Source organism: Hyperolius riggenbachi, chromosome 10 (genome assembly GCF_040937935.1).
Source record: "Hyperolius riggenbachi isolate aHypRig1 chromosome 10, aHypRig1.pri, whole genome shotgun sequence".
In the NCBI taxonomy this organism is placed as follows: Eukaryota; Metazoa; Chordata; class Amphibia; order Anura; family Hyperoliidae; genus Hyperolius; species Hyperolius riggenbachi.
In genome coordinates this window covers 228,817,385-228,843,561 of record NC_090655.1, presented here as the reverse complement: position 1 = coordinate 228,843,561, position 26,177 = coordinate 228,817,385, and the positions used below count along the sequence as shown (strand labels likewise).

The 26,177-nt window shown below is 44.6% G+C and overlaps 1 protein-coding gene across 1 annotated transcript in view; it reads left to right on the top strand.

The window, feature by feature from the left end:
• Positions 1-10,918, top strand: part of LOC137536874 (zinc finger protein 84-like) — a 46,259-nt gene extending 35,341 nt beyond the window's left edge. Inside the window, exons 7-11 of the mRNA XM_068259057.1 lie at positions 1,806-1,875; positions 3,960-4,027; positions 6,234-6,310; positions 6,421-6,832; positions 8,750-10,918. Of these exons, the coding sequence (XP_068115158.1) occupies positions 1,806-1,875; positions 3,960-4,027; positions 6,234-6,310; positions 6,421-6,832; positions 8,750-9,828 (1,706 nt within the window). The 3' untranslated portion in view covers positions 9,829-10,918. The remainder of the gene's footprint in view (positions 1-1,805; positions 1,876-3,959; positions 4,028-6,233; positions 6,311-6,420; positions 6,833-8,749) is intronic.
• The last annotated feature ends 15,259 nt before the right edge of the window (positions 10,919-26,177 follow it).

The following is a 26,177-nucleotide window of genomic DNA, read 5'->3' as shown; positions in this document are numbered from 1 at the left end:
AACACAACACTGTCTTCCCATCTAGAGGAGCACAACAATGCAGTGGCCACAAACAGATATTCCATCTAAAATTTTAGGGTTCCCACCAGAGACCTCATTCATTAAATATTAAAAAACAATTTGCCCCACAACTTACGGTGCCTATACATCTATCGGCCGGCCGATTGACCATCCAATTCAACAATTATTGAATTTGATGAAAAACAAGGCCACCAAGTTCATGCCCAATCGACGATACACAGGCCTGGATTGACCTCACAGGAGCCTATAGGCACAGATGTCTTGGCAACCTAGACTCCACCCTCCATGAACTTACAAACCCCCACCGAACCGTACCACAAGAGGGCTGGCTGTCCCAGTTGTCACTTCTTCCTTACTTCCTTGCCCTTCATAGATAGCTATGTGCCCCTTAGTATAAGATAGCCAGAGGTAACCTCAACTGAATGGAGATCTCATAAGTGGAATGCCAAGAGCTGGGTAAGTAACCTCTAATTCACACTCTGTTCGGGACTCTGCATAGGAGAGGAGGGAGGCATTCAAGGAGCAGAGTGAGCTGCCTTTCTATCATCAGTCGCCTGTAGGTACGTGGCTACAGTGCCTTATGGTAAATCCGGACCGGACGATACAATTCATTTTTGGCCAAGCATATTGATCAGACATGCTGCAAGATGTCGGGCCGCCGTGGTCGATCGGGTGTGGGGCAATGCTCTACCCCCTAATGTCCAATGTGCCCCCTGGTGCCCAGTGCAGTATAAATTAGCTGTCCGTGTCCGACGTTGGCACCGTCCTCCGTCCATGCATCCACCCCCATGTGATTGCCGGCGTACATGTGAGTGCGTGTGTGACCACGCTACTCCGGCAACCACGTGGGGCGTGTGTATGGACAGAGCCAGTGTGGACACGGAGAAGTAATGTATACTGCACTGGCCACCGGGGGGCACGTTGGACATTAGGAGGACAGAGTCGGGCCGGCGAGGCAGTGGATGTGGTGTCACAAGGCCGATTCCACATCAGTTGAGGCTCCCTGCACACTGCAAATCCGATTTACAATTCCGATTTTCCCTGGATGCTATCAAAACAAGAAGAAAAACGCAGAGAAAACACAGCATGCAGTACCAATTAAAAAAATGGAATTGCATGAAAAATTACATCAAAATCGCAAATCAATATCACATGTAGTGTGCAAGAGGCCATGAAATTGATTCGGAATCAGCCTGCGGTGTATGGGCAGCTGACAGATCTCTTTCTAATCAGATTCGATTTGAGAAAGATTTGTCCCTTGATCGAATTTGCCCATCATCACTAGACGTATGGCTACTACTACCTTTAGACTCTTGTTTTAGATTATGGCCCCGTTATGTGATAGAGTTTGTCACCCTGCCCTCAGTGGCGTAGCTGAGGGGCTGTGGGCCCCGATGCAAGTTTTACAATGGGGCCCCCCCAAGCACTCTTTACATAACAATTGATACAGCGCACCAAAACCTGCCAATGGCAACTACAGTGTTAGAGGTACAAGAAGGGGACAGGGAACAGTTTGTTAATGATTACCACTATTCAAATTATCTATAGAAGTGAATATTATGATCACAGGACCAATAGAGAGCTAATACTGTAGTTAAGGGAGGGCCCTTTGGGGCCCCTCTGGCCCAAGGGCCCCGATGCGGTCGCTACCTCTGCACCCCCTATTGCTATGCCCCTGCCTGCCCTGGCTGGCACAGGTAAATATCTGCAAATAAGGAATGGCTGTGGTTCTTACGTTCTCCACAAGATGGCAAGCTTGTGAACGCCATGTGATTAATAAACAGGAAGTGGCGGATTTCAGATGAAGTGGCAGGAAGTCGAGAGGAGACATTGCTGGGACTGGCAGGAGAGGAGGTAGTAAGATTTATTCTTGTGTATTATCCCCGAATAATCTTATGTCCCCTCTCCCATCACCAGTAAGTGCTGCTATAATCACTTACATGGTGCAATTAGGTCTGGATCTATTGTATTTATATGCGGGGAAACATTGTGTGGTTGTGTTCAGAGATTACTACACCATGCACACTAGCCTCTCACACCCCTTACTCGCACGCCTCACTCACACAGCTCTATTCAGCCACCAAGATAATTTGGGAGAAAACTGTAGTCACCCAAGCATCCCACACAAACTCAGGGGGAAATACTACAAGCAGGGATATACCCAGGAGCAGATTTCAGAGGACCTTCAGCATACCTAACAACTTTTTGAGATCAGAAAGAGGGATACTTAAAGGGAACCTGAAGCGAGTAAAATGATTTAAAATAAATACATGACATAGCTGCAAATGAATATTACGTATTAACCTCACGTTCAGTTCCTCTCAGAAGCTCTCCATTTTGTTCTTACAACGACCCCTTCCAGTTCTGACAATATTTTGCCAGAACTGAAATATACCAGTTGCTGTCAGTTAGATATCAGCAGCTGTCAGTTAGAACTGAATGTGCAAGGTAATGTCCATGTTTACTATTGTGGGTGACATTTCAGTTAGGGCCAGTGCACACCAAAAACCTCTAGCAGATCCGCAATATGCTAGAGGTTTTTGAAGCAGATTTTCAGAGCGATTCTATGCACGTTTAGATTTTCAAATATTGTTACAGTAAAGCTGTTACTGAACAGCTTCTGTAACAAAAACACTTGGAAAACCGCTCTGATCCAGCGCTTTGCAGAGCAGTTTTCCACTTTCCTATACTTTAATATTGAGGCAGAAACACCTCAGAAATCTAAAAAATGCTACAGGACAGGAGTTTGCGTTTGGGGGAAAAAACGAGCTGCCCTGGTGTGCACCAGCCCATAAACAGTGTGCTGACCAGGAAGCTGTTATGGGGTAATGGACATTTTTAAAATGGAGGACGGAGAATTCCATTGATCACAGTGGACAAATGGGACGCAGGAGAGGAGAAAGTGATTGAGGAGTAGACTACACAGGAGGTAAGCATGACCTGTGTATGGTTATTTTACATTTTATTTTTTGTTCAGGTTCTCTTTAAGCCGCACCCATGCCACACCTCTAACCATGTCCCCAACACACCCCCTAGCCGTGCATACTATGAAGATTTCATAAGAAAAAAAAATGTGGTACTTCAAACCACACTGGTCTTTTCTATCCTAGTCCATTTTCCTTCATATTAACAATTGAAAAGAAGAAATATATCAATGGGAGTAAAGTCAATTAGAGTCAATTAAGCACATTTTTCCAGTAGAAAAATATGTGTACATAGATCTGTACAGGAGTCCTGAAAAGGGACTGTCCCTCCAAAGTAGGGACAGTTGGGAGCTATGCCTTCAGTGAAGATTTAGGTTTACAGTGGATGATTTTCCAACATTATGGAATGTAAAATAATTCTAGCTTGTGCTGTATGCCTGATGCCTAAATGTAAAGCTGACCTAAAAGAGGAGGGAGCATAGATTGAGAACATAACTCCAACACAGTAGGACTGGTGAACACTACAAGAGTTCTTTAAACGCTAGTGATTTTAAAAGCTCTTGCTAATGCAATGCTATTGGGGATTTTTACAAAATCGCATTGCTCCAGTGTGCACACACACATAGGATAACATTAGCAGGAACTTTTAAAATCACAACACACTCAGAAAAGCTCTTCTGATGTGCATCAGCCCTCACTCATAGCCAACAATAAGGTGTAAGGCGGTATCTGGTCTGTAATGCAGAAGAACATTGCACACTGTCGGACGGGAATCGGCCTGTAGTGTATGGGCAGATTCGACTAGAGACAAATTTATATCTAACCAGATTGAATTAGAGATACATTTGTCTCTTGGTCGAATCTGCCCATAATCTTCTAATGTAGGATATAAAAATGGCAGCTTCCATATCACTTTCACTTCAGATGTCCTTTAATCCAGCTCTAAACTGGATGATGACTGTAACATTGTTTGTATCAGATTTCTATAACACGTTAGGATGTCTCTCCATGCAGGAGTGCTACGGTTTTAAAAGAATACAAAGACATCTCGATGGAGAATCGGCCGCCCCTCACATCACTGGGTAAGAGACTTTAATTTCTTGTGAAGCAAAACAAAAGTTTGTCTTCTTAACCACTTGATGACCCAGCCTTTACCCCCCCCCCCCCCCTTAAAGAGACACTGAGGCGGAAAAAAAAATATGATATAGTGAATTGGTTGTGTACTATGAATAAATACTAGAACATTAGCAGCAAAGAAAATATTCTCATACTTTTATTTTCAGGTATATAGTGTTTTTTCTAACATTGCATCATTCTATAATATGTGCACATTACACAACTCTCAGCATTCAAAATGAGTCTTTCAGAGCAGTCTGTGAAGTAATGACCTCTCCTCTAGCAGAGGAAAAGTAAATAGTCCAGGAACAGTTGAGATAATAAAAGTCAGATAACAGCCCTCTCCATGACTAACTTAGTCGTAGAGCTTAATGGCTTGTTTGCATAGAGATAACAACTGGAGTTTCTCAACTCTTCCTGTACTGGAAACAATTACACTGATGTATCTGATCCTAGGGCCCTTTTCCACTAGCAATCGCTAGCGTTCACGCTGAACGCTAGCGATTGCTGAATCGCAATTAGCGGCGATTCCCCGACGTTCGCGGCCGCGATTTTGCTATGCTATGCACTGCATAGCAAAATCGCGGCAAAAGTCGCTCCGCGGCGCGATTGCGATCAAGTAAAAAACGAATCGCGGTAGTGGAAATGACCTACCGCGATTCCTATGTTAAAAAGCAAACCGTAGCGATTGTAAAATCGCTAGCGGTTTGCGGTTTTGCGATTCAGCTAGCGCAAACGCGCTAGTGGAAAAGGGCCCTTTATGTTTTATTTCTTAGCTGTGCTACACATACAAATCATAATATCATCATTTTTTTTTTTCGCTTCAGTGTCTCTTTAAGGAGCAGCGCTGTATTTGCTGATCTGTGCTGGGTGAGCTCTGCAAACACCAGGCAGAGCGACCAGATCGCCCCCCTTTTTTCCCCACTAGGGGGATGATGTGCTGGGGGGGTCTGATCGCTCCTGCCTGCGTGTGGCTGGCGGGGGGGCACCTCAAAGCCCCCTCCACCGCAGGATTCCCCCCTCCCCCTCTTCTCCCTTCCCCGGAGATCCGAGGCTGCACAGGAACGGATCTGTCCTGTGCAGCCTCTAACAGGCTCCTGCCTGTCATGTGACAGCGATCCCCGGCCGCTGATTGGCCGGGGATCGCTGATCTGGCACAACGCTGCTACTGTTAGCAGCGTTGTACGGATGTAAACAAAGCGGATTATTTCCGCTTGTGTTTACATTTAGCCTGCGAGCCGCGATCGGCGGCCCGCAGGCTATTCACGGAGCCCCCCGCCGTGAATTGACAAGAAGCAGCCGCTTGCGCGAGCGGCTGCTTCCTGATTAATTAGCCTGCAGCCGGCGACGCAGAACTGCGTCGCTGGCCCTGCAGCTGCCACTTTGCCAACGTGCGTTATGAGTGCGCGGTCGGCAAGTGGTTAAAGGGAAGGTCCAAGCAACTTAAAAATAAAAAAAATCCACTTACCTTGGGCTTCTTCCTGCCCCTTGCAGCCATCCTGTGCCCTTGCTCCATTTGCTCCTAATCCCCTCCGGTGGCGAGGTCGGCATCTTCCAGCTCTCCAGGGTGCAGCTCACTTGCAGTTGCACTGCAAGTTGCAGAGTTGCACTGATGTCATCCGGGCAGTACTGCGCTGGCGCACAGTACAGTCTGGATGATGTCAGTGCGGCTCTGAGAGCCACTCGCGCATGCACAGTGGGGATCTTGCGCTGGAGGGGACTCCGGACCACCAGCATGGAGCAGAGTTGCGACGAGGGCACAGGACTGCTGGCAGGGGCTGGAGGAAGCCCCAAGTAAGTGGATTTTTTATATTTAGTTTGCTCGGATGTATCCTTTAAAACAGAAGGTATTTGCTATAATTCAGGTTGGAGTGAGCATATGTCTCCCACGATGCATCACTGCTGAATATGCAAATCATTCTTTGTTGTCCCTGTTAGCTAACCACACCTCCGCTGGAGTGCAATGATGTGTCAGCTTGTTAATTGTACAGAGCTACAGTAATCCAACATGCATACACACTGTTTTGGATTGGTTGGTCCTCATCATTGCATGGCATGGATTAATGTGGGAGAGAGCAGTATGGAGGGTCTACCTAGATCCTTCCCCCGCCCCCCATTCTCTGATAATCATATAGAGACAATGCATTCACTTAGTATGTGTGTTTCCTACAGATGGATCCAGTAAGAGAAAACCACTAGAGAGATTTACACGTCGCCTTTATTCCCAGAGCTGTATACAGGATTATCAAGTAGGTGGACCTGAGTGACTGGCTGTATAAAACTGTTCTCTTCTCTGTAGGCTCAGCATTTTGGAGCTCACAACTTAGATTGGTTCTCTCTAATTATTTTGTTGGTTCAGGGTGAAGAACACACTGATATAAGAATTGTGGTTAAAGAGGAAGAAGAAGAGACATATGTGAGGGGTGACCAGCAGTTTATGGAGGAGGGTGATATTATGAGGACAATTAAAGAGGAAGAAGAAGACTTGTATATGAGCAGTAATCAGCAGTCTATGGAGGAGGGTGAACTGATGGTAACAGTTAAAGAGGAAGAAGAAGAGACAGATGTGAGGGGCGACCAGCAGTCTATGGAGGAGAATGACATGATGACGACAGTTAAACAGGAAGTGGAAGGTACTGAGAGTCCTGAACAGCAGTGTATAGAGGAGGATGACATGATTGTGATCATTAAAGAGGAAGAAGAGGAGGAGACTGATGTGAACAATGATCTCTCATTCAAAGTGAAACAGTCCTTTCTAGATATCAGTGCGGGTAAGTAGTAGGCCCTAAATGTAGAAATATTTCACATTGATTGTCTGTAAGTGAAAAACATACATATAAAGCAAAACAAGTGTACAATCTGCAGCTCTTCACATCGCTGAATATATGGTTATAATGGTAACATGTTTTTCATCCAAAATATGGCCTATTTTCCAGAACGTCCCTGGGACAGCACCCCTCCTCTGAGACTTGTCTCCCAGGAGGGGTGCTGTCCCCCAGACTACTGGAAAAGACCTTACCGAAGGTAAGAGTGGTCCTTCTTCACCATAGAGAATATTCTTCAGTTAAGAAAGAAACATCATCAATGCATCCAATTACAGAGGTAGAGTTATTGAGCAACTTATGGTGCCTCACTAGAAATTTGTAATTGGCACATCCCTTACAATTTCCAACAAATGAGGAGGAGATACTGTACTCCATATGAAATGCCCATCTCCATTCCTCAGTATAACATCATGTTCCCAACAAATGAGGAGGAGATACTGTACTCCATATGAAATGCCCATCTCCATTCCTCAGTATAACATCATGTTCCCAACAAATGAGGAGGAGATACTGTACACCATATGTGGGGCCCATCTCCATTCCTCAGTATAACATCATAGCACCAACAAATGAGGAGGAGATACTGCACACCATATGAAAGGCCTATCTCCATTCCTCAGTATAGCATCACATTACCAACAAATGAGGAGGAGATACTGTACACCATATGAAAGGCCCATCTCCATTCCTCAGTATAACATCATAGTACCAACAAATGAGGAGGAGATACTGCACACCATATGAAAGGCCTATCTCCATTCCTCAGTATAGCATCACATTGCCAACAAATGAGGAGGAGATACTGTACACCATATGAAAGGCCCATCTCCATTCCTCAGTATAACATCATAGTACCAACAAATGAGGAGGAGATACTGCACACCATATGGAAGGCCTATCTCCATTCCTCAGTATAGCATCACATTACCAACAAATGAGGAGGAGATACTGTACACCATATGAAAGGCCCATCTCCATTCCTCAGTATAACATCATAGTACCAACAAATGAGGAGGAGATACTGTACACCATATGAAAGGTCCATCTCTATTCCTCAGTATAACATCATAGTACCAACAAATGAGGAGGAGATACTGTACACCATATGAAAGGCCCATCTCCATTCCTCAGTATAGCATCATAGCACCAACACATGAGGAGGAGATACTGTACACCATATGAAAGGCCCATCTACATTCCTCAGTATAACATCATAGCACCAACACATGAGGAGGAGATACTGTACACCATATGAAAGGCCCAACTCCATTCCTCAGTATAGCATCATGTTCCCAACAAATGAGGAGGAGATACTGTACACCATATGAAAGGTCCATCCCCATTCCTGAGTATAACATCATGTTCCCTACAAATGAGGAGATACTGTACACCATATTTATCAGTGTAACATCCTAGTACCAACAAATGAGGAGGCAATACTGTACATAATTTTGTGGATCAGTCTACAGTCTTTGTCATAACATTGTCATCAGTGTTCTCAAAACCACAGGCCAATATCGGCCATCTTGTAGGATCTGTCACAGGTCTATGCTGGTGTTGGAGCTACATTTGTTCTGTGCCATATAGATCACTCCAGACATACAGGAAAACACATTTCTTTCCATTTTTTTTTTCTTATTATTCCCTTTAAAATACATTTAGCATAAAATAATTCTTAGCAAATCGTACCACCCAGAGAAAGCGTAAATAAACAAGGTATAGATATTTTTGTTGTGATTAGTAGTGATAAAGTTATTGGCTAATAAAAGAGGAACGTTGAAATATGAGCATTGCTCTGGTTCACAAGGGAAAAACCCCTCACTGGTGAAGTGGTTAAATGTAACTGTTACTTTTTCCTAACAGATGGACGTTATGCTGGGAACACTTCAGAGTTACATCGTGCTATATCTTCATATTCTAACACAGAAAATAATAGCACCACACAGCGCTCAAGAAAAAAAATATTGGGGTTAAGGATAGATAAGCATCCATTTTCCTGTCCACAGTGTGGGAAATGTTTCACTACAAAAGGAAGCCTTTTGAAGCATGACAAAAGACACAAAGGTGAGAGGCCTTTTTCATGTTCAGAGTGTGGAAGAAGTTTCACTGAGAAAGGAGACCTCCTTAAACACCAGCGAGGGCACACAGGTGAGCGGCCTTATCTATGTTCAGAGTGTGGGAAATGTTTCTCACGAAAAGGAGTCCTTCTTATACACCAGAGAAGTCACACAGGGGAGCGTCCTTTTCCCTGCTCAGACTGTGGGAAGTGTTTCACTCAGAAAGGAGATCTTATTAAACACCAGAAACGTCATTTAGGTGACCGTCCTTTTCCATGTTTAGAGTGTGGGAAACGTTTTGGCCAGAAAGGACACCTTCTCACACACCAGAGGATTCACTCAGGAGAGCGTCCTTTTCCCTGTTTAGAGTGCGGTAAGCGTTTTACTCTTAAAGGACACCTTGACAGACACCAGAGAAGTCACACAGGTGAGCGCCCTTTTCCATGTACAGAGTGTGGGAAATGTTTCACTCTGAAAGGACACCTTGAAAGACACCAGAAGAGTCACACAGGTGAGCGTTCTTTCGCTTGTACGCTGTGTGGAAAATGTTTCACCCAAAAAGGCGTCCTCCTTATACACCAAAGAATTCACACGGGAGAGCGTCCTTTTTCATGTTCCGAGTGTGGGAAAAGTTTCACTCAGAAGGGAGACCTTCTTACGCACCAGAGAAGACACACAGGCGAGCGTCCATTTTCATGCTTAGAGTGCAAGAAAAGTTTCACACTGAAGGCACAGCTTCATAAACACGAGAGAAGCCATACAGGCGAGCGTCCTTTTTCATGTGCAGAGTGTGGGAAATGTTTTGCTCAGAAAGCCTATCTAGCACAGCATCAGAAAACACACATTTCTCGTCCTAAATCAAAGATGAATGGTGCCATCTTATAAAGTTTGTTGTCAATTTAATTTTTTTTGTATAACAGTTTTTAATGAGGTCAATCCGCTTAAATGTGATATTCCAGGCATTGGTGATGTCTGATGGGCAGTGGAATATCTTGCTGGTTTCTTCCATATCTTGGAGGCTACAGTTCCCTACATTCTGTGTGGCATCTTATTATACGGACCTCAGAGCATAAGTGGGCCTCTGCCCAGGAACTGAAAAGATCTTATTAGGAGGCAGTAGCACTAGTTGTTTTTTAGATTTATTTTTTTTAGTCAATTCCCTTGAAGGACGCTGAAAGTGAAGAGGGATTGGGAGGCTGACATTTTTATTTCATTTTAAACAACTCAAATTGCCTGGCTGTGCTGCTGATCCACCGCTTCTAATACTTTTAACCATAGACCCTGAACCAGCATGCAGATCGGATGTTTCTAACTGAAGTCTGACCCCATTAGCTACATGCTTGTTTCAGGTGTGTGATTCAGACACTAATGTCAGAGGGATTAGCCGGACAGCCAGGCAACTGGTATGGTTTAAAAGGAAATAAACATGGCAGGCTTCATATCTCTGTCACTTCAGGTGGCCTTTAACCATCATTGTAAAAAAGGCTCAAAATACCTGGCTTGTTGTACCGGAAATATGACATTACCTACAATGGCCTTGATTCATATCGTACTGATACAGCGCAAGTTAAATGCTCTTATGCGCATTGATGAAATTAGCGCAACTTAATTATAGCGCAGGCACGCTACTGGCAGTTCTTAAGCAACGGCCGATCCTCATAAATGTTGCACGTTAGTGACGTTTCGCTGCCGCAATACTTCACTAGCGTGGCCGCTACTATGTTAATTAGGCATTAGCAAAGATTTGATTTTTGGCAGCGCTGCCTGCAGCCTCTACTGAAGTAAATCTTTCAACCTGCCACTTGTACATCATTTTGACCGCGACTGCAATACTTCACTAACGCGGCCACTACTGCGTTAATTATTGTGCGGCATTTACAAGGATCAGACTATGGAGCGCACGCTACGCTACCAGTAGCGTGCATAGTGTGCCTGTGCTATGATTAAAGGGCAACTAAAGAGAGAGGTATATGCAGGATGCCATATTTATTTCCTTTCTAAGCAATACCAGTTGCTTGGCCATCCTGCTGATCCTCTGCCTTTTAGCCATAGACCCTGAACAAGCATGCAGCAGATCAGCAGTTTCTGACAGTATTGTTAGATCTGACAAGATTAGCTGCATGCTTGTTTCTGCTGTTATTAAGACACTGCTGCAGCCAAATTGATCAGCAGGGCTGCCAGGCAACTGGTATTGTTTAAAAAGCAAATAAATATGGCAGCCTCCATCTACCTCTCACTTCAGTTGTCCTTTTAAGTTGCACTAATTTTTTCGGCTGCAGCTCCTAGTGGAAACCAGCCCTTAATGCTCTCCATACTGAATTAATTGCTCTTGCCATTGTTCGACTCCTAGGGCCTTGTTCTATTACATTTTTCTCCAAGGAGATAATTTTTCATGTTGTGTTTAAAATACATTTTCTGCACTTTGCAATTGAAAAAGTACCAAAAACTATGTGAAAAAAAACTGTCAAAATTATTTGGAGTGTGTTCTTGCTTGCTGGTGGCTTAGAAGGCATTTTATTTATAAGATGTGTAAATATCACCTAGGGGAAAACTTGGGAGAAAAGTGAATTGGATCTGCCCCCCCTAGAGTTTTAAATATGGCTCTATAACCATTTTAGACTTACATTTCAACCACTTTTTTTCTCATCTCTTCTCAGATGCCTTTTGATAGTGGCACAGCATTCTTACGGGAGAACTGTAGTGAGAGTTATATGGAGGCTGCCATATTGATTTCCTTTTAAGCAATACCGGTTACCTGGCTATCCTGCTGAGCTATTTGCCTGCAGAAGTGTGAATCACACCAGAAACATGCATGCAGCTAATATTGTCAGATCTGACAAAAATGTCAGAAACACCAGATCTGCTGTATGCTTGTTCAGGGTCTAGGGCTAAAAGTATTATAGGCAGAGGATTCGCAGGTTAGCCAAGCAACTGGTATTGCTTTAAAAGAAAATAAATATGGCAGCCTCCATATACCTCTCACTACAGTTCTCCTTTAAGGCCTCTTTCACACCAGGACATTGCGTTTAGGGGACGTTATACGGCGCATAACGTGCCCCTAACGCAACGCCTGGTGGTGTTGGAGCAGGACGCTACCAAGAGCCATGTTAAAAGCAGCTCTTGGTGCGCCTGCTCTGTCGGATGCGCTGCGGAGAGCACGTGAGCGGAGCTCTCCGTATCACGTGGTCCCGCCAGCCAATCAGCGGCCGCTCCTGGAAGTAAACACTGCAAGTGCAGTGAATATAAAGTAGCCATGTGCCTGGCTACGTAGCGGCCTCTCCCCGCCTCCCCTCCGCCCACAAAATAAAAAAAAACACCCATACTGAGCGTGTGCAAACAGTCTAACGCGGCGTAAGCCGCTATAACGCACAGTATGCTGCACTTCAAATGAACGTGCAGCGTTACTGTGTAACGCAACGTGCACACTGTGAACAGCCCATTGATTTTTTCATTGCTGTGCGGTGGGCTGCATTACAGGCTGCTCTAACGTGCGCCTATAACGTCTTACTGTGAAAGCAGCCTAAAGAGACTTTGTGGTGACTTCTTTATGGCAGGGTCCTCTATGTAGTAGATTTTAGTTTTTGAAAAGCTGGCTGCAATGAAGGCGTTCTGTATTCAATCAGCTATACATAAAGCACACCTGTGATGAAAATATCATTTTTTTGTATGTTTTGCCACTGAACGATCCATCTGGCTGATCGTCCCACTCAATCCGCCCACTCTGTGATGCTAGTGTGCTGCTCCATTTGCCCCGCCCCCACAACAAATAGCAAAATAATGTGTTGCTAGCCTGTAGGCTAGTGACATGTCTGTAGAGTCTTGGCCCTGCACAGTCACCTGAGGGATTAAGATCCAATCCCTACAGGGCGACAGTCCTTGTATGTGTCTACCAGGCTTGGCAGGCATTCATGTGTCACATAAATCTCCTTTTCCCTCCTGGCATTGCAACCATAGCAGCCACCATGAGTCAGTTTCCAGGGAGGTCAGGATCCATGCATCTCAAGGCTCTCTGAGATACTGACTTTCCCATTCAAAGGGTAGTGCAGGTAAATAGCTGGTGAATATATTAAGCAAAGTCCTGTTGAGCTGCTATAAATGCCATAAATAGGCTATTAAAGAATTCAAAAGCTCACCTCAACAGACAGCATAGTTCAAAGGGGAGGGGTTTAAATATATGGATGAAAAGTACATGAAATTGGTATACAGCCCAAGAGCAATCTCTTGTACAGATCTGTGATGCTGGATAGAAGAGAGAGACAGGGGTGCTCCATATGTAGAGCAATATCAGTGCGGATCACAGCACACAACACAATCTGCTCATCTCATTAAATGGCTGATGTGCAGCTACTGATATACCTGATGTACCTAGCTCAAACACCTTCCAGTGTGTGCCAATGGGGATCAGTGAGGCAGAGCATAGCGCTCTCATCCACTGCAGGAAACAGCTGTTCTACCTCTCTGATACCTGCTCCTGAATGAAGCAGCATGTGGAGAACCAATGTAATAGTACGGGGCAGTGTACAGGAAAAGTTAGCACCGGATCCAACTAGTAACAGCCGAGTAATAACCACCTAGTATACAATACAGAAGGCACCAGGCAGTTATTTTTACAATCTTTTTTTTTTTTTTTCTATTCAGAGTGTGGGAAATGTTTCAGCGAGGGAAAGAAACCCGTTCATTATATCAGAGGATTCAGCCAGAACATAATGCACCTCTTTTCCTCTTCTGAGTGTGAGAAATGTTTCATCGAAAAACAAACCTATTTAGACACTAGAAAACTCACACAAGAGTGTTTCCTTTTTCATATTCAGTGTGAAAATATTTCCTTAACCTCCTTAGCGGTAATCCCGAGTCAGGCTCAGAACGGAAATACACAGCTCAGAGCAGTCATCTCATGCCTGAGTGAGTTATATGCAGGAGCTGCTGCAGATCTCTCTATGGTATGTTTTTTTTCTTTGTGTGGGGGTCTAAAAGTTTGTGAAAAAAATTGCACGGCTTTTAGACCCTAAATCTGGAAATAACTGTAACACCAGGGAGGTTAAACAAAAAAAAAAAACTTCATAAATCAGTTAAACATCAGAGTGATCACCCAGGTGAGTGTCATTTTTCATGCTCAGATTGTGGGAAATTTTTCAGGGAAAACTGAAATCTTTTTAGACACCAGACAGTTCATATTTGTATCCAGAGTAAAGGAAACCCTTCAGTAAAAAATGTGACACCAGAAAGTTCACTTCACATGGGAGAGCATCCCCATTTTCCTGTGCAGAGTGTGGGAAATGCTTCTGTCAGAGAGGAGACCTTAAAGGAGAACTGTAGTGAGAGAGGTATATGGAGGCTGCCATATTTATTTCCTTTTCAGCAATACCAGTTGCCTGGCAGCCCTGCTGATCTATTTGGCTGAAGTAGTAGCTGAATCACACCAGAAACCAGCATGCAGCTAATCTTGTCATATCTGTCAAATTTGTCAGAAAGACCTGATCTGGTGCATGCTTGTTCAGGGTCTATGGCTGAAAGTATTCGAGGCATAGGATCAGCAGGATAGCCAGGTAACTGGTATAGCTTAAATGGTAATATGGTTGCCTCCATACACCTCTCTCTACAGTTCTCCTTTAACACAGGATTGCGTCGTCCTTCCTACCCATGCAGTGTTAATTCAGCACTGACTGCTCCTGCATGCAGCCCCATTCTTCCACGTTGGTCTTTCACACGCTGCTTAGTGCTGGAGCTGTTGTCACAGGTAGAACAGCTGTTTCCAGCTTCAAATAAGAGCTGATGGGCCTCTTTGATCTCCCATTGACTCACAGTGACTCTGCCTTGTTACACTCTGTATTACTAGCTGCATACCATGAGTTTCATTAGGTGAGCACATTTTATTGTGTGCAGCAATCCTTACTGAAATCGATCTACACAGGGAGCCTTTATACATAGGCAATGTATATAACCAGCTACCGGCCCCTCTGTTTCTAAAGATACACACACACACACTCAGCACACACACACACACTCAGCACACACACACACACTCAGCACACACACACACTCAGCACACACACACACTCAGCACACACACACACACTCAGCACACACACACACACACTTTTGATTGGCCGACCGCTGACTAATATTACCACTTCCATGTAACATGAGGGTTTACCTACACAATCTGATAATAGCATGTAAGCATGGAGGAGGCAAAGCCAGCACTGCAGTTAGGGTCCTTTATTCATAAAGGAATGAGCACTTACAGTTGCGTTGCAGCCAGATGTCAGGGCAGGTTAACCTGCCCTGACATCTAGCTGCAACGCAACTGTAAGTGCTCATTCCTTTATGAATAAAGAACCCTAACTGCAGTGCTGGCTTTGCCTCCTCTCTCCATGCTTACAAGTTTACTGCTTCATTTCTGCCGGAGCACGCAGCCTAGAGGGACTTACATCCTTACAGCTTGCAATACAGCCCAGCCCAGCCTCCTGTTGCATTCCTTGCTGAGTACTGGAACTTCATTCCTCTTTACCCATTTTGAAATCTGATAATAGCATTCACAATCTGTAGGCCCCCCCTTACTACATGGAGGTGGTATATTAGGCCAATCACAATTGGATGTGTGTACTAGGTTTTATGCTCTGGTCCTTTTAGTTATTCATTATTATTTTCCACAGTAAAGTGGCAGATCTATGCTGGGTAAAGGAGACAGATATATTAGAACTCTACAGCCTGGTACACACTTTCAATTTTAATTTGCCAATAACTCCCCAATTTTAGCACCTATGAGTGTCTACAGATGTTGAATGCGATGAGCAGATTGTGTAGGTAACCCCACATACTATATGGAGATGGGGAAATAGGTCAATAACTGTACAATCATAATTAAAAAGCATGTACCAGGCTAAAGAGTGCACACCCACATCCAATTTTTTCGGACCAATGATTGGCCAATGTTACCACTCCCATGTAGTATGAGAGCTTACCTACACAATCTATTCATAGTATTCAAAATCGGTTTGGTCTCATAATACAACGGAGGTGGTAAAATTGGCCAGTGATTGGCTAATCAAAATTGGATGTGTGTATGCACCCTAATAGCTAGCCTAAAGCCTGGTACACACATCCAACTTTGATTTGCCAATGACTGATCAATTTTACCACCTCCCTGTAGTATGAGGGTTTATCCACACAATCAGCTCATATTACTCAATATCTGCTGACCTTGTGCTACATGGATGGTGATTAACCTTCTTGGCGGTAACCCCGAACGTAGTTCAGGGTAAGCCGCCGGAGGGTGCCGCTCAGGCCCTGCTGGGCCGATTTGTTTAATTTTTTTTTTTGCTGGACGCAGCTAGCACTTTGCTAGCTGCGCCAGCACCCCGATCGCCGCCGCCGCGCGCCCGATCGCCGCTATACGGTGCGGCGCGCCCCCCCCCCCCCAGACCCCGTGCGCTGCCTGGCCAATCAGTGCCAGGCAGCGCTGAGGGGTGGCCCGGGACTCCCAATGACGTCCCGACGTCAGTGACGTCATCCCGCCCGTCGCCATGGCGACGGGGGAAGCCCTCCAGGAAATCCCGTTCTTTGAACGGGATTTCCTGATCGGAGATCGCCGAAGGCGATCGAAGAGGGCGGGGGGATGCCGCTGAGCAGCGGCTATCATGTAGCGAGCCCTGGGCTCGCTACATGATATAGAAAAAAAAAAAAAAAAAAACTGCCGCGCTGCCTCCTGGCGTATTTTTTTTTACCGCCAGGAGGGTTATATTGGCCAGTGATTGTCCAATCATCATTGAAAGTGTGTACCATGCATTATATATGGCATATGAAAAAAATGATGTTTTTGTGCTATAGATGTACATTTTATAACAATGTATTTTGGTCAGCTAGTTTGAGCTAGGCCTGGGCTACACGAATGAGATTAGGAGCAAGAGCAGCTCTCCGGGGGAAATGAAAAACTAATGTGATTTTTGCTCACATAGATGTCGACTGAAAATATTGTTGCACCTGGGCATGTTGGCTATCTCTTTGCTTTCGCTACAGGAATGACTGAATATTTAATATTGACACACTTTTGCGATCATTCATAAAGCATTTCCGCATGCGGAAATGCTTAAAACAGCTGAATTTACCGAGCACTTAGCAAAGTGTTTATTCATAAAAGCTGTTTCTGCATGAAAAGATACAATTTCTGAGCAGAGCGATAAATTACCGCCTTGTGCGGTGATTACGTTAACAAATGTCACCATATGTCAATTCATAAAGATTAGAGCAAGGGGTGTCAGCACGGAGATTACGGCTCCCTTTGAAGTAGCGATAATCATGCGGAGAACAGCTAAGCTAATGAGACAGAACTCCCAAGCAGCAGCTGCAGAGAGAGCAGAGCAGACAAGGCATTCCGAATACCAAGGCTTTTTTTTTTAACCCCTTGGGTACCTGTTTTCAGATATGGCACATCAGAAAGCCTGGCATGTGTAACATTTTTTTGAAGTTCTTCTAAGCTGCCAATTAAATAGATTGTTTAGAAAGACTAATAGACAGATTCAGGGCAAACAGGTAGTTTTTTTAAAAATGCACATGTAAGGGCAGTGTTCTCCCCAGAATTTTTTTCCAGCCGGGTGGCATGAAATAGTAGCCGGGTGGCATGAAATAGTAGCCGGGTGGGTTGAGATGAAAATGCAGGGCAACTCTGCTTACAGAATAGGAGGTGGTGAGGAGGTGAGCCGATGACAGCCGGGTGGTCACTAAATCTAGCCGGGTGGAGCACCCGGCTAAAAGATCCTGGGGAGAACACTGAAGGGGATGCTGGGGCTGCCTCTTCTATAGTAAGCTGTCTCTGGAGGAGAAAATGTATCAACTCTGCAGCTTCTCATGTTACACAAACATACCGCCAGCCTACCGCCTGCCTAGTTCAGGGAAAATACCGAACTTGTATCGCAACTGTAAACATTTTTATGAATGAGCACACAGAAGTCTACACTACCGAATGCGGTATTTTCCCGCACAGATTTTTTTTTACTGCACTGCTTTTATGAATGATAGCCATTGTGTATTGGAAGGACAAAGGAAGAGAGTCACTGTGGGCCAGATTTATCAAAGCATTACAGACTGGTTTTTTTTTTTCTTCTAAAACAGTTCTAACCAGCAGAGGAACTGTTCTGCATAATAGGCAGTTTAGCATGGATTTATAGAACTGCACTGCAGCTAAGCAAAGTGCAAATCCATCCCTAAACTGCTGCAGATTAAGAAGTGCTTCATAGCAGTTCTCCAGATAGTGCAGCAGTGCAGGCTACATGTGATTGTGAAAGGCTCCTCCCCCCTCACTCAGAGCCTGCTGACAGCAGATGTGTTGGTTATTTCAGCAACAACGGATTTCTAAAAACCTACTAATATTTTGTCTCAGACACTCTTGATAAATGTCCCCCTGATTCTACTTCTTATGTTCATACCCAATGAAAAAAAAATAGCATCAGCCATTGGGATTCAGCATTGTCAGAGGAGTCATAGGGGGACATTTATCAAGAGTGAGACAAAAAAAATTGGTGGGTTTTAGAAATCCGTGCATAACTGTCTCAGACATCTTAAGAACCCACTACATAGTGCAGTTTCCTTCTTAAAGCGGAATATAACGCTGCATTTCAACTTTGCTCTAAAACATTATTTACAGTATATTATATGCAACCAGCATTTTTTTTTTTTTACTAGACCAGCATTGGAAGGGTTACACAGGGCTTTAAAGTCCCTAGAGATTTCTGCAGACCTATCCAAACTTCAGTTAGATACTTTTTGTTTACAAATATGTATCTTTTAAAGGGAAGGTTCAGGGAGGGGATTCAAAAAATAAAAATAAATTTCCACTTACCTGGGGCTTCCTCCAGCCCGTGGCAGGCAGGAGGTGCCCTCGCCGCCGCTCCGCAGGCTCCCGGTGGTCTCCGGTGCCCGACCCGACCTGGCCAGGCCAGCTGCCAGGTCGGGCTCCTCTGCGCTCCATTTCCTGGGACTTCTGCGTCCCACGACGGCGCGCTGACGTCATCGGACGTCCGCCGGGCTGTACTGCGCATGCAGTTCTGCCTGCCACGGGCTGGAGGAAGCCCCAGGTAAGTGGAAATTTATTTTTATTTTTTGAATCCCCTCCCTGAACCTTCCCTTTAAGTGTTTATTGTGACTCATCTCTCTCACTGAGAAGGAGCTTGGAGGACAGCCAAAGAGTGTGTAACTGTTTATCAATAGATACATCTAACTAAATAGAATGTAACTATCTGAACGTCTGCACGGAACTTAAAACCTCTGTGTTTAACCCTTCCAATGCTGGTCTAGTAAAAAAAAAAAATGCTTTTTGCATATAATATGCTGTAAATAATGTTTTAGAGCAAAGTTGAAATGCAGGGTTATATTCCGCTTTAAGCTGTTCTAAAATAGGAGGAGTTAGGAAGGTCTCTTAGACAGTGCAGTGTGTGTGTGAGGGGAATTGCTGTTGCTGAGGTAACCAATACATCTGCTGTACTGCATCAATGCCCAGCACTGGAAGGGTTACACACAGAACAGCTTCATAGGACACCTGACAGCAGGAGGAAGGAGCACTTCACTAATCATGCCTAGCCTGCACTATATGTACTGTATAACTACTAATAAGCACTTCTTAATCTGCAGCAGTTTAGGAATGGATTTGGATTTTTCTTAACTGTAATGCAGCTCTAGAAATTCATACAAAACTGTCACTACTAACTACTTAAAGACCACCTCGCGCCAATGGGCATGAACGCGGCGGCAGCCCCAGGACCGCCTAACGCCAATTGGCATCAAGTCCTGGGGCTGCAGTTTCCCAGGGAACGGCCGCTTGCTAGCAGGCTGCTTGTAAACGTAAGGGGAAAGAAATCCCCTTTGTTTACAAGCGTACAGCGCTTTCGGGAGCCGCATCGCTGTACGAGATCGGCGATCCCCGGCCTCTGATTGGCCGGGGAGCGCTGTCCTCTCATAGGCTGATGCCTATGAGAGGCGGAACAGGACGGATCGCAGTCCTGTTCCAATTCTTGTGACGGAGAGAAGGGAGGGAGAGAGAGCCTCGTAGGAGGCTGTGAAAAAAAAAAAAAAACGGCCGCAGCGATCGGACCACACCGGCGGCATGTCCCCTAAGGGACAAAAAAAGGAGGTGAGTCCGATCGCTGGGCACCTAAGCTGGTTTGTGCAGGAGGCTGAAAAGCCTGCACAGCCCAGTGCAGCAAATAATGGCCTGGTCTTTGGGGGGGGGGGGGGGGGGGGCGGGTTTAGCACTGTGGGCGGCAAGTGGTTAAGTAGTGGTTTAAGAATCTCCTGATTATCATGCAGAACAGTTCCCCTGCTGGTTAGAACTGTTTAAGAAGAAAAAAACTGTCTGTAATGCTTTGATAAATCTGGCCCTTAGCACCTAACACTCACCACTAGGGTTCATGGGAAGTGTACTCCTGTGCACAACAGGCAGTTAGAAAGAACATCTTCCCTGTTGCTAGGATAGTGCAGTATGCCTAGAGTGATGATGTCATTACAATATTCATGTTTTTTTTTTTTTTTTCACTTACGGTACCATTAGCTTTAAAACTGATGTACTGCAAATGAGGCACGTGTCTCCAGGGAGTTAAATCTCTTGATTAATCCTGTTTGTGTAGCCCAGGCATTAAATATTTTTTTATATGGGTGATATGGGTATTGGATAACTTTCTTCTTAAATAAAGTCGAAATTTAAAAACTGTGTTTGTATTTATTCTGGATCCATTTGACTAATATTCAATTTCATACAAGGTTCAGTAGAAAGGAGAAAGTCAGAACATATGTAATAAGATAAAAGTCGGGAGGTGGGCAAATACACACTATACAATGTTGCAGGAAGGAAAGGCTTTTGGGGGGCAGATCAGGTCTGGGAAGACACATGTGCTAAGAGAAGGGGTTAAATGCTGGGTATTTGTGCAGGGGGGAGAGGTGCAAGCCCCTAAGAACCTGTGCAGGAGAGAAAGGATACGAACTGAGTGGCTGAGCAGACAGAGGGGCTCAACAATGATTTCCTGTACAGGCACAGGAGGAGAAGTGCTAAGCGGTAGTGGAAGCATAGAAGGGGCTAAGTGCTGAGCGGTTGAGCTGACAGAGGATGGGGTAAACATTGATTTGCTGTTCAGTCATAGAGGCAGTGCTGAGTGGTTGTGGAATCATAGGAGGGGCTAAGTGCTGAGTGGCTGAGACGACAGAGGAAGGGCTAAACATTGATTTGCTGTACAGGCATAAGAGGGGCAGTGCTGAGTGGTTGTGGAGGCATAGGAGAGGCTAAATAGCTGTACAAGAAGAGGATGGACTAAGTGCTGAGTGGCTGTGCAGGTAGAGGAGGGGCAAATTGCTTAGTGGCTATGCAAGCAGAGGAGGGGCTGAGTGGCTGTGCAAGCAGAGGAGGGATTAAGTGTTGAGTGGCTGTGCAAGCAGACGAGGGGCTGAGTGGCTGTGCAGACAAAGGAGGGGTTAATTGCTTAGTGGCTGTGCAAGCACAGGAGTGGCTGTGCAGGCAGAGGAGGGGCTAGGTGCCAAGTGGGCATGCAGGCAGAAAAGGGGGGTAGGTGCTAAGTAATTGTGCAAGAAGACGAGGAATTTGATATTTAGTGGTTGTGTAAGTAAGGAGAAGGTCAAGGCTGCTTCTGCAGACAGAGGAGGGGCTATGTACTGGGTAGCTGTGCAGCCAAAAGAGGGGCTAAATGCTGGGTGGCTATGCGGGCAGAGAAATGGTTTTAATATGGGTTACATAGTTATGTAGTTATTTGGGTTGAAAAAAGATATAAGTCCATCGAGTTCAACCAGAAAACAAAGTACAACACCAGACTGCTACCTCACATATCCCTGTTGATCCAAAGGAAGGCGAAAGACCCTTACAAGGCATGGTCCAATAAGCCCCAAAAGGGAAATATTTTCTTCCCAACTCCAGATGTCAATCAGATAAAATCACTGGATCAACACCACTGGGCATTACCTAGTAATTATAGCCATAGATGTCTTTCAATGCAAGGAAAGCATCTAAGCACCCTTTAAATGCAGGTACAGAGTTTGCCATAACTACTTCCTGTGGCAGTGCATTTCACATCTTAATCACTCTTACTGTAAAGAACCCTTTCCTAAATAAATGGCTGAAATGTTTTTCCTCCATGCGCAGATCATGTCCTTTGTGACGGCCTAGGGACAAAAAGCTCATCCGCCAAATTTTTATATTGCCCTCTGATTTATTTGTACATGTTAATTGATCCCCTCTAAGGCGTCTTTTCTCTAGACTAAATAAACCCAGTTAATCTAACCTTTCTTGGTAAGTGAGACCTTCCATCCCACGTATCAATTTTGTTGCTCGTCACTTTCCTGTAATGTGGTGCCCAGAACTGAATTCCATATTCCAGATGTGGCCTTACTAGAGAGTTAAACAGGGACAATATTATGCTAGCATCACGAGTTTTTATTTCCCTTTCCTTTGTAATAAGTAAAAGAAAAGCTAAGTGTATTACAGTGAGAGAGAAGTGTTCTAAATAAAATAAAAACACAAAAACGTGTTAAGTATAATTATTATACAGGTCATATATTTGCCTATAAAGTGTAACTTTATAAACAGTGTGTATGTGTTTAATTTGCCTAAATTTGGTTATCACTTTATTAACCTCTCAGGAGAAAAGCCACAAACTCGTTTAGTGAAGAGTCCTTTGTGTTCCTAATAGGTCACATGCGGAGCAGTGCTTTTCAGCGCTGCTAGATTTGGGCGCAGGCGGCACCTCCATAGACTACAATAGGAATCATTCCTATTGCAGTGCTCAGTGAGTAACGTCGGCTCCATCAGAAGACGGAGCCGAGGTTGCTTAAAAAACACAAAAATTTGGCCTCCAGCAATCGCTGGAAGCCGAATTATTTCATTCCCCCGCTATCCATGGCGGCCTGGAGGGGCAATAGTAATTAAATCGGCCCGGACTTGTGCAGAAGCAGGATCAGCCATATACCGCTGTATCCTGCGCCCAAGTCTACTGGCGCCGATTTCAAATGCACTCGGTCACATGTTCAATCCCCAATACAAGCCCCGCCCCTTCCTGTGTGAAACATGTTATGTTGTGAGGAACCCTAGCAGACAATACTGTAAATGCATGACACTGCCACGCAATACAATATATATTACTTTAATACAGCTCTGCCTCTGTGATCCAGTCACTGACTGACTGCACCATATTCGGATGGTGTAAAGACTGACTGCATGGTGGGGAGTAGAGACTGCATGGTGGGGAGTGAAGACTGTCTGCATGGAGGTGAGTAGAGACTGTCTGCATGGAGGTGAGTAGAGACTGTCTGCATGGAGGTGAGTAGAGACTGTGTGCATGGAGGTGAGTAGAGACTGTGTGCATGGAGGTGAGTAGAGACTGTGTGCATGGAGGTGAGTAGAGACTGTGTGCATGGAGGTGAGTAGAGACTGTCTGCATGGAGGTGAGTAGAGACTGTCTGCATGGAGGTGAGTAGAGACTGTCTGCATGGAGGTGAGTAGAGACTGTCTGCATGGAGGTGAGTAGAGACTGTCTGCATGGAGGTGAGTAGAGACTGTGTGCATGGAGGTGAGTAGAGACTGTGTGCATGGAGGTGAGTAGAGACTGTGTGCATGGAGGTGAGTAGAGACTGTCTGCATGTCGGGGAGTAGAGGCTGTCTGCATGTCGGGGAGTAGAGGCTGTCTGCATGTCGGGGAGTAGAGGCTGTCTGCATGTCGGGGAGTAGAGGCTGTCTGCATGTCGGGGAGTAGAGGCTGTCTGCATGTCGGGGAGTAGAGGCTGTCTGCATGGCGGGGAGTAGAGGCTGTCTGCATGGCGGGGAGTAAAGACTGTCTGCATGGCGGGGAGTAGAGACTGCATGGCGGGGAGTAGAGACCGACTGTATGGTGGGGAGTGGAGATTGTCTGCATGGTGGGGAGTGGAGACTTTCTGCATGGTGGAGAGTGGAGACTGTCTGCATGGTGGGGAGTGGAGACTGTCTGCATGGTGGGGAGTAGAGACTGTCTGCATGGCGGTGAGTAGAGACGGTCTGCATGGCGGTGAGTAGAGACTGTCTGCATGGTGGGGAGTAGAGACTAGGGATGATCACAGATATGCAACATGAAAATGGACCAGTCAATTCAAACATGGGTTTAACCACTTGAGGACCTAGGGCTTTCTACCCCTTAAGGACCGGCCACTTTTTTTCCATTCAGACCACTGCAGCTTTCACGGTTTATTGCTCGCTCATACAACCTACCACCTAAATGAATTTTGGCTCCTTTTCTTGTCACTAATAAAGTTTTCTTTTGGTGCTATTTGATTGCTCCTGCGATTTTTACTTTTTATTATATTCAGCAAAAAAGACATGAATTTTGGCAAAAAAATGATTTTTTTAACTTTCTGTGCTGACAGTTTTCAAATAAAGTAAAATTTCTGTATACATGCAGCGCGAAAAATGTGGACAAACATGTTTTTGATAAAAAAAAAACCATTCAGTGTATATTTATTGGTTTGGGTAAAAGTTATAGCGTTTACAAACTATGGTGCAAAAAGTGAATTTTCCCATTTTCAAGCATCTCTGACTTTTCTGACCCCCTGTCATGTTTCATGAGGGGCTAGAATTCCAGGATAGTATAAATACCCCCCAAATGACCCCATTTTGGAAAGAAGACATCCCAAAGTATTCACTGAGAGGCATAGTGAGTTCATAGAAGATATTATTTTTTGTCACAAGTAAGCGGAAAATGACACTTTGTGAGAAAAAAAAAAAAAAAAAAGTTTCCATTTCTTCTAACTTGCGAAAAAAAAATAATGAAATCTGCCACGGACTCACCATGCCCCTCTCTGAATACCTTGAAGGGTCTACTTTCCAAAATGGGATCATTTGTGGGGTGTGTTTACTGTCCTGACATTTTGGGGGGTGCTAAATTGTAAGCACCCCTGTAAAGCCTAAAGGTGCTCATTGGACTTTGGACCCCTTAGCGCAGTTAGGCTGCAAAAAAGTGCCACACATGTGGTATTGCCGTACTCAGGAGAAGTAGTATAATGTGTTTTGGGGTGTATTTTTACACATACCCATGCTGGGTGGGAGAAATATCTCTGTAAATGACAATTTGTTAATTTTTTTTACACACAATTGTCCATTTACAGAGATATTTCTCCCACTCAGCATGGGTATGTGTAAAAATACACCACAAAACACATTATACTACTTCTCCTGAGTACGGCGATACCACATGTGTGGCCCTTTTTTGCACCCTAACTGCGCTAAAGGGCCCAAAGTCCAATGAGTACCTTTAGGATTTCACAGGTCATTTTGAGAAATTTCGTTTCAAGACTACTCCTCACGGTTTAGGGCCCCTAAAATGCCAGGGCAGTATAGGAACCCCACAAATGACCCCATTTTAGAAAGAAGACACCCCAAGGTATTCCGTTAGGAGTATGGCGAGTTCATAGAAGATTTTATTTTTTGTCACAAGTTAGCGGAAAATGACACTTTGTGAAAAAACACAATTAAAATCAATTTCCGCTAACTTTTGACAAAAAATAAAATCTTCTATGAACTCACCATACTCCTAACGGAATACCTTGGGGTGTCTTCTTTCTAAAATGGGGTCATTTGTGGGGTTCCTATACTGCCCTGGCATTTTAGGGGCCCTAAACCGTGAGGAGTAGTCTTGAAACGAAATTTCTCAAAATGACCTGTGAAATCCTAAAGGTACTCATTGGACTTTGGGCCCTTTAGCGCAGTTAGGGTGCAAAAAAGTGCCACACATGTGGTATCGCCATACTCGGGAGAAGTAGTACAATGTGTTTTGGGGTGTATTTTTACACATACCCATGCTGGGTGGGAGAAATACCTCTGTAAATGGACAATTGTGTGTAAAAAAATCAAAAGATTGTCATTTACAGAGGTATTTCTCCCACCCAGCATGGGTATGTGTAAAAATACACCCCAAAACACATTGTACTACTTCTCCCGAGTACGGCGATACCACATGTGTGGCACTTTTTTGCACCCTAACTGCACTAAGGGGCCCAAAGTCCAATGAGTACCTTTAGGATTTCACAGGTCATTTTTGTTTCAAGACTACTCCTCACGGTTTAGGGCCCCTAAAATGCCAGGGCAGTATAGGAACCCCACTAATGACCCCATTTTAGAAAGAAGACACCCCAAGGTATTCCGTTAGGAGTATGGTGAGTTCATAGAAGTTTTTATTTTTTTGTCACAAGTTAGCGGAAATTGATTTTAATAGTTT